Below are 12247 nucleotides of genomic sequence, written 5' to 3' on the forward strand. Positions count from 1 at the left end.
CACTACACAAATCTACGTGGTAAAACTGCAATCATTTTTGTTGCAACATTTTGATCTGAAATCTAAGCATATATGCAAAAACCAACAGTTTTTCTTCAGTCTGCAAAACCATCATTCAAAGAACCGGCAAAGCGTGTTGTATTTACGAGTGGTACTGTCTGTTTTACCGTCTTACGTTCTTACGTCACTTTTCTCTACGAGCGCCGGAGGAGGTGCATTTGCACTAGCTATCCCGCTTTCTGGGGCTATAATGAAAGAAAGGTTGAGATGGCTAGGCCACGTTCTACGGATGAAGGATGACAGATTACCGAAGATTGTCCTTTTTGGCCAACCGTCTGGGGCTACACGGAAAGCAGGTCGTCCTTGTCTGGGTTGGGAGGATGTCACAAATAAAGATTTAAAGGAAATGGGAACTTCCTGGGAGGGTGTAAAGAGGGAGGCTTTAAATAGATTAGGCTGGAGGAGGAGCGTGCGTAGCTGTGTTGGCATCAGGCGGCTTGGTGCTGCAGTGAGTTATTAGTAGTAGTAGTAGTAGTAATATCTCTGTCCGTTTGCGTTGACTGGGTAACTTGGTCACGGGAGGTTTGCGAAGGGTCACAAGGGCGGGTTTCGATAGCAACCGAGAGTTCTTGTTTCAGCTGGGCTATAAGAAAGTCTTTAACCTCCAAATGACCTGTCAACACTGTAATTTGATTGTTCTTTTCCTCCATTTCTGACAGAAACGTTGAGTGCCTTGTCCGGATTTCTAGATTTTCTGCTTGACTTGCCGATAAACTTGCTTCCAGGGTCTTAATTTTCTCACTTAGATGGATTGTTTCGGGTTCATAGTTGGGAATGTCTACACTTATTGCAGACGGCTTAGTCCCTTTCGGTAGTCCAGAGTTGGTTTTAGGTCCCGTAGTAATTTCTAGTGCAGAGGTGCCAATTCCACTTCCTCTTACAGGTCTCTTCGCACTAGGCTTTTGTGGGGGTTGAGATGCTTGCGAATTCGGAGTCACGGGAATTTTTTTCGCAAGACAGTCCATGCATAACCATTAGCCGGAATGGTCCTTTAGCCCGATTTGGGTGCATTTATTAACGCCTGCGTGGTACCAGCGGCCGCATCCTGACACGCATTGGACAGAATTTGTGGTTACCAGCAGTAGGCTCTCGGGACAATAGTTTTTTGGTTTCGACATATCACAATAGTTGCTTTGGGACTCGAGTCAAGCATTGGCAATACTGGACAGGGAGAGTCAAGCAGTGGCAACACTGAAGGAATGAAAGAATTACTCAATTTCAGTTTAAGTAAGGCACATGCCCAATCTTGATTGCAATTCACCTCAGTCAATTAGATGTTTTCACAAGGTTCTTATCATAAGACATAATCATAGAGCGATTTAACTATATTTTAGCAATAATAAGCAAGGGAAGCGTAGTTTCTTGCTACCTGATCCCCGCAGTTTAAGGGAGAAACCACTCCCGGCAGGTACAAAGTCCCTTGCGACAAAAAACTCCCCCCTTCTGATCGCTTATTAATAAAATTGAAATATATTCAAGTTCATTAGTCCTTGTATGAAAAATCTCATTACTTAATAAATCACTAAGTCCCAAGAGAATTTGCACTCAAATATCAAAACTATCAATTAGCCAACAAATGAAAAGAATCCGATTATGAATGAAGTTTCAATAAATGCCTGTAGGGAAATCACACAGCTTGAGCTTACTGTGTTAATAGGTTATATCCAAAATAAGGTGTTTACCAAACGAACTCTCAAATAAGACTGTTCGTTATAGAATAGTAGCAAGAAAATTCTTGCTAAGGATGGCAATGTTAAAGAGAGTAAAATTTACTTAGCACTATGACCTTTTATATTTTTTTTTCACATTTCTTGTTGTGGTTTTCATGATAGTTTGTCAATACTGGCCTATGCTACTATTTATTATTGGTCATAATTCTGTCCTAATGAATATTCTGCCTCATCATATGAATGAATAAAATAAGTTAACTGAATCTAAAAGCGTAATACAATAAAAATGATTTCTGGGTAAACAAGGGACCCAGATTTAAGATTGGATCTTTTTTTTCAGTTTTTGAAGCTCAATTTTTTTTTTCTCATAAGTAACCGATTGCTGAAAGAATAAGTAACCAATTTGTTTGAGTTTTGTGATATCTTTACTATCTGATATTGTTTAAATGGTATTGAAAAATGTTTTCGTCTTTTATAATTGGTAGGTTATTACCAAATTTTTGTAATTACCAAACATGCTCTTATTGTTCTTTTTTAAATAACATGTGATGCAACATTATTTTGCGGAGAAGTAAAAAAAAATAGTTAATGAAACAAAAGCAAACTTACGGGACTCAATTGGCTTATCGATGGTATCATGATCAATCCAAGTGAGACCCATGTCAACCAGCTCTGCTAATTTCATCCAATTCTCTCTGTTTTCTGCACAATGCTGATACAAGGGCTTGACCCAAGGAAAAGACTCGGATAAAGCCTAATAAAAAACAGAAAAAGGTTATGAATACAGTTGACAAGGAAGGTAGAAAGGAAAGTATATACATTCCATTTTATAAAATATGTACATAAAGAATGTATGTTTTTATAAATTATGTATAAACAGTATCTCCATTCCATTTTATAAAATATGACCAAAAAGTGTGCACATTCCATTTTATGAAGTATGAACATTCTCTGGCATTTGTTTTCAATTTACGAAAAAAGGATATGAATATTTCAAATTTTGATGTCCTAAGTGCTGAAGACCAGATTCAGCCAACTACTTTACTTTATGCAAATTTGACAAAAATTTAATCAATCATGTCATTGAGCATTGCCGAAAAATTCTTCAGGATCCAAATTAAGCTATACAATTTTAATCTTCATTAAAATAGGTTAGTGGTTGTTGTCAAAAAAGCAAGAGCAAATTACCATCAAAATTAATTTTATAAATATGAATTACCACAGAGAAGACAGAAAATAATAAATAAAAAAATATATATATAGTTAAAATAAGGAATTATCACATTCCGATTCCAGAAGGGGTAAATACATCTAATGTAAAAGGGATGGCAACAATATCAATGTTGCCCAAAAAAGCAGCTTTAACACATTACTTATCTTAGACTATTTATGATAACCAATAGCTAGCAACTATTTATTTAAAGACAAAAGTTTTTAATATAGTTTGACTGTGAATCTATGTATACGAAAAGAATTTAATGTATGTATGGCTGTCTGTTTTTTTTTTTTTTTTTTTTTTTTTTGCATACGTTACTAAGCTGTTCATCCGACCACTAAAAAGTCTTATTGATTTATTATTAAACTTTTGTGAGGGTCTTAGATCTAAAATCCCTCCACACCCTTTGGTTAGTTAACTATGAATTTTGCCACGTAACACACTTCCACATTATAGAAGCTCTTTTTAGCGAAACCTCAGAATTTCGTATTCAGTAACATTTTTCAAAATTAAAGATACTATTGCTATTTGACGTGTAGAAAAATTTTCAGTGGGGGAGGGGGAGTAATTTTCTGGGGGAGAAGTCCACAAAAGGATTTTCTATATTAAAACAAATTCGATTAGCATGTATTTTCTGACTCTTTGCATATGTCATCAAAATAAATCAATTAGATATTTTATATAAATGTAGGGTAAATGTAGTTTTATTCGTCTATGATTATCTCAATTATGGAAAGCCTGACGTTTGAAAAAATCGATGTTCACCTTACTGGGGAAAATTTCCCTTGTAGGTGGAAATTTTGCTGAAGGATTGTGGTCTCAAGGGAGAAATTCTCCGGTGGAAATTTGAAATACTTTTAAATTTAAACGTGCGGTCTTTATTAGTACGTAGAATAATTTTTTGGGGAAAAGGGGAGGAAGGAAAACTCGGGGGAAATCTTTCTCCGGGATTTTCCTCGCTGGATTTCCTTTGAATTTCGTTTCTTTTAAGATCATTGCAACGCGTAACGGGGACGCTAATTCTTTTTGATAAACTGGACAAGAATGAAATTCATGGAAAGGCTCTTAGTTTGATAAGACCATGCCTATCATCATCATTTTTCCGCTTGGAAATTTAGGGTTTCATTGGGGATTCTTACTTCGACCGATACTTCTTTTCATTTATATAAATTACCTTTCAAGTTGCTTGTCTTCAAATGATAAATTGCCACTATTATTTTCCAGATGACAAAGCAATTAGTTTTAAGTCGAAGGATGAAGAAGACTTTCAACTGTCGTTGGAAATTGTTGCTCTGTACGTATATATCCTTTTTAGTCCGCTATATTTTCTCTGTTTTTTTTTTCATCTTCTGGTGTTTTCATGACACTCTCTTGGAAGGGAATTGGCCCAAGCAATGTCCACAGGATCCTTTAAAGCCACAGCTCCCGTAAGCAATTGGCGGCCTTTTTCAAAAGGGCATTAACAATTGTTAGTTTTTGTTTTTCAGAGGCCCTTTTTCTTGCAATGATTCCTCAAGTCTATCTAGCTCCTTTGTTTTTAAAGAGATGTCAATTAGGTTTACCTCCGCTTCTTTCTCTTGGTCTTGGACACTTCGTTCAGAAGCTTGATCAAGTGTTTGGAAGCTACCTTGAAATGCCTTTGCGCCCTTTGATGGAGCCCTTGTCTTTCTGAAAAGGTGACTTTCTGAGAATCTAACACAAACTCAATCTGCTCACCCACAATAGTGTCCTGCAAATAGTTGTCCAAGTTCTCAAGCAAATGGTAGAAGTTTCATCAGCAGAAATGAGAATGTCGGGTTTCAAAAGTCTCGCCAAAATAGTGAGAAGTAAGTTTCTCATATCAACATGAAAAGCATGCACAAGGGTTCGTTTTTCTGAAATCCTGCTGTCAATTTCGTAAGAAGCTCAGACGATGAACACAAGAATTCGAGTTCTGCAAGCATATATTTCTTTTTAAAGGAATTTGCTAACGACGTGACATTCTTCAAAAGTATTTTTCCATGGAAAGTAATGCGAAAAATGCTTAAAGGACACTGGCCAATCACTCAGCAGACAGTAGGATCCAACGTCAACTACCTTGTTGAGACGTGCTGGATGAAACTATTGTATGGGACATCTTTCTTTTTCCAGAATTCTTGAAAATCCTTGTATCTTGCAGCGCAGTCAAGGAAAATTCCTCGTGATAACAACAAAGTTGGATGACTCCTCTTGTAGTTACTGGACCTCTTTCATGAATGCGTTGTGCACAACCTGAATCTTACACGTTCTAGTACTCGTAAACTCTTTTGAAAACTCTTAATTCTTCATTACATTCATTTGCAATCATACCTAGTAACTTTTGACCCATTACTGCCGCTGTAACTCTCCTAGGTCTTGTATTTAATGTCGTCCCCTGTTTATTTTGTAAAATCCTAATACCCCATTAGCTACCACTTCACTTTTCAAAAGAATGTTGTAAATTGGGTCAATGTTCAAATTTTTTGTATCTCTATATATTGGAATATTAGTATATATTTTTTTTTATTTCAATAGCCTTCCACGCCCACTAAATGAAACCTTTATCATTAGAAGTGGCCGTTGTTTCATCGAATTGTACAAAATGGTCAGGATGGTAGAAAATGTGTTCAGCCATAACCTAAATGAAGGTTTCAGGAGGCTTGCTCAATTGCAGAGCTTTTGCTATTGAGTTGCGATGCTCAGTAAATCTTTCCTTAAATTATTGGTGAGTACAGCCAATGTGAAACTTTCCACATGAACAAGGAATACTGTAAGCCCTGATTCAAATGCTTCCCTGAATTTAGGAAACTGCTCAATGGTCAAATTGATTGAAAATATGTATCAGTGTTACATTTCTGTAAAATTTGTTTAAATTTTTCCCCTAGACCCGATAAATAATGTAAAGAGAAATAAATTTTAGACAATTTCAATTCCGAAGACTGTGAAACTGTAATTATTTTAATATTGGGTTTAGTACGTCTATTTTATATTATTTCGTTTGTGAGTTTAATTGGATAAATCATTGCAAAATAAAAAGTACATTAAATGCAATAATTCTGAATCCAGAAATTTCTAGGAACAAATTCTAAAAGCCCTATCCACTAATGAAATTAAAACACCTCTTTTCCCCGAAATAGGGTGGCGCGAGTGAAAATTCATATATCCATCGCTGTACGTAGGTTTTCTGTATATGAAAAAAAAAGCAAATGGATATCTCTTTTAATTAATAAGATCTAAGGAAAAGGTTGCTTGTTATTTTCTTCAAACTCCACAGTAAAATTTGTATTTATATCAAAACTATTTTAATCTTTACAGAAAAGGCCAAAGGTTTCAAAATCGTGTTTCTAAATACAAACTACGTTATCCCTGAATTTGCCCCAGAAACAAGGGGAAAGTCTAAAACTAAACTATGGGCAAGGAAAAAGTCTAAAACTAGAAATGAAAATTAAATTTTATTCGATGTTGTATTGACCTGTTTTTGAATTGTCAAATTTTGAGCCTTTAAACCCAAATAAGAACGCAAAACCTGATTGGTTACTTCCTGTGAAATTTTAAGCCTAAGAACAAAGAAGAACTAACAGTTTTTAAGTCAAAAGATTCTTCAAAAGTAAAGTCTCTGTGTAACTATACAGGGGTAATATAGGGGTATATATAGGGGTAATAACCTTATATAGGGGTAAGCAAATGGCGTCGATGAAGCCAATTTGCATCTTTGGAAGATCATCTTTCTTGTCTCTGTTAAGCATATCCTAGAAAAAGAAAATATATTTAAACAAAAATACGATCTAAGATTACAATGGCTATACATGACGTTTAACAAAAAAAAAAAAGAGAAAATAAAAACCAAAAAATGAATAAAAACAATCAAGTAATTGAGGGTATTTTCAGTCAGTGAAAAAAAAAAAAAAAAAAAAAAACACTCTCGTTTACTTGGCTATTTTTCAATTATATTTTTTTTATACTGTTTCGTCTTATTTTCCAAGTGCTTGGAAAAAAAATTGAAGGTCATTTTAAGAATAAATAAGCGAGTAGACTTCTTTAAGGTATCTAAACATTCGAATATGGATGCATAAATCTATCTGTGACAGTACAAACCGAAAAATAGTGCAAATATCAATATATATATATAAATATATATATATATATAAAAATAAGTTGTCTGTCTGTGGATCAGGTGACGTCATGTTTCTGTGTTGACTGACGTCATGAAATTAACAGCCGAGGAAGCTGCTCAAAGAGTTTATGCCAAAAAACTTGCTGCTGATAGAGAAAGTAAGAAAAGAAAGCGTTCCGAGGAATCACAAGAACAGCAAGAAAACAGGCTTGCGGCTAAAGAACGCAAAACCGCGCAGTTAGATGAAAATCCACCTGGACAGCGAGAGTCAAAACATATCAAAACTGAAAATGATAGCGATGATGATTGGGTTTGGGATTTTGACTTGGATAAGGTCATCAATGCCTACCAGATTTAATTTAAAAAAACAAAGGTTCGTCGATATGTACTTCATAGTGACGCTGAAAAATAAAGAAGAAAAAGAAAACTGAAAAAAGAAAAAAGGTAAAAAACTAAAAAAAAACTAAAAAGAAAAAATACTCAAAGAGAAATTACAGACCGGGACACAAATGACGACCGAGACAGAGGGAATATAAGTGACGACCGGGAACCTCAAAGAGAAATTACAGACTGGGACACCCGGACACAAATCACGACCGGGACACAGGGAATATAAATGACGACCGGGACACAGGGACACAACTACAACGGGTATATATAAAAATAAGTTGTCTGTCTGTGGATCTGTGGATCAGGTGACGTCATGTTTCTGTGTCGGCTGACGTCATGAAATTAGTTGTCAGGTGACGTCATGTTTCTGTGTCGGCTGACGTCATGAAATTAGTTGTCGTCATTTTTGCTTTGACGGTGACGTCATTCAAGTTATATAAGACATATGTTCACGTAGAAATCTATTAATGTTTAAGTTTACAATGACTGATGAAGATGCTCAAAGAGTCTATGGCAAAAAACTTGCTGCTGATAGTTCCTCGGCACGCTTTCTTTTCTGACTTTCTCTATCAGCTGCAAGTTTTTTGGCATAGACTCTTTGAGCATCTTCATCAGTCATTTTAAACTTAAACATTAATAGATTTCTACGTGAACATATGTCTTATATAACTTGAATGACGTCACCGTCAAAGCAAAAATGACGGCAACTAATTTCATGACGTCAGCCGACACAGAAACATGACTTGAATGACGTCCCGGTCGTCATAAATGACGACCGGGACACCGGGACACAAGGAATATAAATGACGCCCGGGACACTCAAAGAGAAATCAGAGACTGGGACACCGGGACACAAATGACGACCGGGACACAGGGAATATAAATGACGACCGGGACACAGGGATATAACTACAAAGGGGACGCCGGGGTGCACAGGGGGATATATAAATGACGATGGCGACTCAGGGAATGGTCGATTAGCAATCACCATCAACAAAGCTCAAGGGCAATCATTAGAATCATGAGGTATAGATCTGAATACGGATTGTTTTCCCATTGACCATTATATGTTGCATGTTCAAGAGTCGGTAAACCTGACAATCTATTTATATGCACAGACAATGGGACAGCAAAGAATGTTGTATATTCGCAAGTTTTACGTAGTTAAAAACATATATATATATATATATATATATATATATATATATATATATATATATATATATATATATATATATATATATATATATATATATATATATCTATATTCACAGGTGGGACATAGGGACACAACTACAATGGCGCGTAACTAATATGGCGCGTAACGACTTACGCGCGCGGGGGGGCTTGGGGGGGCGCGAAGCGCCCCCACCAACTAGGTGTTGGGGTGGCGCGAAGCGCCACCCCAACAGCTAGTATATATATAAATGTAGTGTCCGTCCGTCCGTCTGTCTGTTAAACTATCTTTACCGTTACACGTTATTACCGTTATTACCGTTACATAAGCTCAAAACATTGAGGCTCTTTTTAAATTTTATTAAATTGCTTAAAATGTAAAAAACTGGTGATTGCACAAATATTTCAATATATTTTGACAATGGATTAAAGCAATTCGAAAACCTTACAACTGAAAACCAAAAGTTTGAAGTTTAGTCTATATATATAAAAATGTAGTGTCTGTCTGTTACGCTATCTTTACCGTTACACCGTTAGACGTTATTAGCGTTATTACCGTTACATGAGCTACAAAATTTTAGGATTTTTTTTAAATTTTATTAAATTGCTTAAATTGTAAAAAACTGGTGATTGCAAAAATATTTCTATATGTTTTGACAATGGATTAAAGCAATTCGAAAACCTTAAAACAGAAAACTAAAGCTATTCACGTCATCAATTCAATCCAAAAATGACATAGCGTTGCCGGGACCCAGAACACAAGGGACAATGAGAATCCATATATAGAAGCCTGCCGCGTGCTATGCTGGGCCCCATGGGGACCGGTGGCAAAGCCGTTGGGACCCAGCATTGTCTGTGGTTAGAACACAAAGGACAATAAGAATCCATATATAGAAGCCTGCCGCGTGCCCTGATGGGACCCGGTGGCGAAGCCGCCGGGACCCAGCATTGTCTGCGGTTAGAACACAAGGGACAACGAGAATCCATGTATAGAAGTCTGCCAGGTGCCATGCTTGGGCTCGGCGGTGAAGCCGCCGGGACCCAGCACTGTCTGCGGTTAGAACACAAGGGACAATGAGAATCCATATATAGAAGCCTGCCGCGTGCCATGCTGGGGCCCAGCGGTGAAGCCGCCAGGACCCAGCTAGTATGTGATAAATTTTAAATGAGGTGGAGTATCCTTAGCCTATTTTTTCCCACAATTTCTACTGGAGCTCCCTAATATGGAAACCCATGTGTTGTGTAGCACATTAATTAAGATAGCCTTAAGGCTTTTCATATAATTGATTCACGAGTTGGCCTTCTGGTACTGTGGCATACGGCTTTGGTAAATGAATGAATCATATGTGCAATATATATGGTCGCAATCTTTTTTTTTTTTATCTCATCTCTAATTAAAAGCTTTTTAGAGTCAGTTTTAAAATTATGATACGCTAAAAGATTAATTTCAGTGACCTGGAGTGTACTCACAGCTTATATACCAATACAGTTATGAAAACTCCTATCTTGCCCATGAGAAGCTTTTGGTACAGAGCTCTGAACTTAGTGCCTCCTCCAAGCCCGCACTCCGACGTGTAGATCGTACTACAACACCATAGGCGGGAACGCAATTTTGTTTTGTTTTAATTTTTATTGCTATCAAAGCTGTAAATTGCTCCGACTTTTAGATTCAGACTGCCAGTTTCCTGTCTCCAGCCGCTAGCATCGCTATCGCGCACTGGGTCCAAAAATAAATCGAGTTTTCATCACTGTATATTGGTATCTAAGCTGTGATACCTATGAAGGTGCAGTGAACATCAAGCATTTAACCTAATAAGCTTCACTTGGCTTTCTGTAACACAAATCAAAAAATTATTTTCCAAAAAAGGCACTGAGTCAACATTGTAGTACAGTACCAGAGTTTTTGTTTTTGCTACTCAAGAGGTGGGGCTAATAACCTAATCTGCAGAGCTGTCACTGATGAAGTGAAAAACAACAATTCCACTCGGACAAGAAACTAGCGAAACTACCTTGCTTAATATCTTATAAATCGAACGCATCAAAAGTCAATTTTAGTTGCAGATAAAAATCAATTTAATGCATCGAAAGTCAACTTTCAATAGACAGCATCAAAGCTCATTTCATGTGCTGATTTTTAAGCATATGTATATTACATTAAGTCTTGAAATAACATAATATAACATATAATATAAATGATTATATATGCTTATTTTATATAATATACAACTATGTTTATGCGAATTTTGATTATAAAATAATCGTTAAGATAAGGTAGGTGGGTAAAGAATACGGCATTAGACTTTACAGTCCGTACCGGCGGTGCTGATCTCCGTTTCTTGGCCCTTCAGCCAGGAAGTGTAATGGGGGTTGGGGGCCAGCCATCCTGTGCTTTCGCACACCTTTCCTGTTTTACAATAAATAATAATTACAATTTTTCTTTATTTTATACAATGTAAAATATAATATATTCATAATATAATAAAATATGCGGTCATGAACGCACAATATATAAATGTACATGTACACAAATGTATAACATATACACATTCATATATAAATGTTTATACATATTCAATACATATTTTTGTATTTGCTTCAAGCATCGATACTCATTTCCAATATATACACATTTACACATAAATGCGTATACATATTATATGCATATTTTTTATTTGCTTCAAGCATCGATATCATACATAAATGCGCATTCATATTATATACATATTTTGTGTTTGCTTCAAGCATCGACACTCATGTCGAATATTGTTTGTCAAAAGGATATTATTCTGTGCCACTCACAGAGAGACAGTGAAAAATATGTTTTAATATGATATTTCTACGACATTAAAACTGTTAGTGCGTCAAAAATTAGCCCATTATTTGTCATAGTTTTCTCTCATGCAACAATTTAAGAGTGGCTTTGTCTTACGATTGGTTGAGAATTCAGCTGTAGCTTTTCAATGTCTCCTTGGTCAAAAAACTCTTCAGCAACCAGTTTAGCAACTTGATGTTGAATCTCCCAGGGCTTTGCAATAGCACTGAGATCGCAAGCAGTCATCATCATTGCACAAAGTACTGTAAAAGAGAAAAAGAAGAATTGTATTTTAAATATCTTTATTAACTGAATAATTGTTGAGCCTTGATAGGAGAGAATTACAAATATAATGGAGCACCCAACAAAATTTATTACTGAGGATGCAACGCTGGCCTGCATATATTCCAAGTTTTCCATGTTTGAAGCTCATTTGAGGTTTCAAACTGATTTGGGGGCTCCTATATATGAGATTTTGTCTCTTTTATTCTTTTATTTTTGAGCTTGGGATGTAAAATAAAAATATCTTTCTGAAGATTACGATTCAAACGTTTAGAGTAAGTTACAAATCTATAATATGTCTAATAAAATAGACAATCTACAAAATGTATACAAAGGCAAGACAAGGATTGCTTGAGGGAACTGAGACAATGAGAAATACTCCATAGTAAACTCCTTTAAAATTCACTGCTTTATTTGTCTGAACAGAGCTCAAATCCTGGGTTTTAGTGAATAGCAAAATTTCATAACTTTTTTTGTATCTTCCTGTATTTAATAATTGGCTGTTATTAAATTTATAGACGTTAAGTATC

General features: G+C 35.9%; 1 protein-coding gene across 2 annotated transcripts in view; it reads right to left on the reverse strand.

The window, feature by feature from the left end:
* Positions 1–2271: 2271 nt before the first annotated feature.
* Positions 2272–12247, reverse strand: part of LOC136024820 (cGMP-specific 3',5'-cyclic phosphodiesterase-like) — a 186904-nt gene continuing 176928 nt past the window's right edge. For both annotated transcript variants that reach the window (XM_065700299.1, XM_065700298.1), the window contains exons 16-18: positions 11553–11698; positions 6609–6692; positions 2272–2484 (exon numbers count right to left, since the gene is read on the reverse strand). In XM_065700299.1, coding sequence (XP_065556371.1) covers positions 2287–2484; positions 6609–6692; positions 11553–11698 — 428 coding nt within the window. In that variant the 3' untranslated portion in view covers positions 2272–2286. The remainder of the gene's footprint in view (positions 2485–6608; positions 6693–11552; positions 11699–12247) is intronic.

This window comes from Artemia franciscana, chromosome 3, assembly GCF_032884065.1.
Source record: "Artemia franciscana chromosome 3, ASM3288406v1, whole genome shotgun sequence".
NCBI lineage: Eukaryota > Metazoa > Arthropoda > Branchiopoda > Anostraca > Artemiidae > Artemia > Artemia franciscana.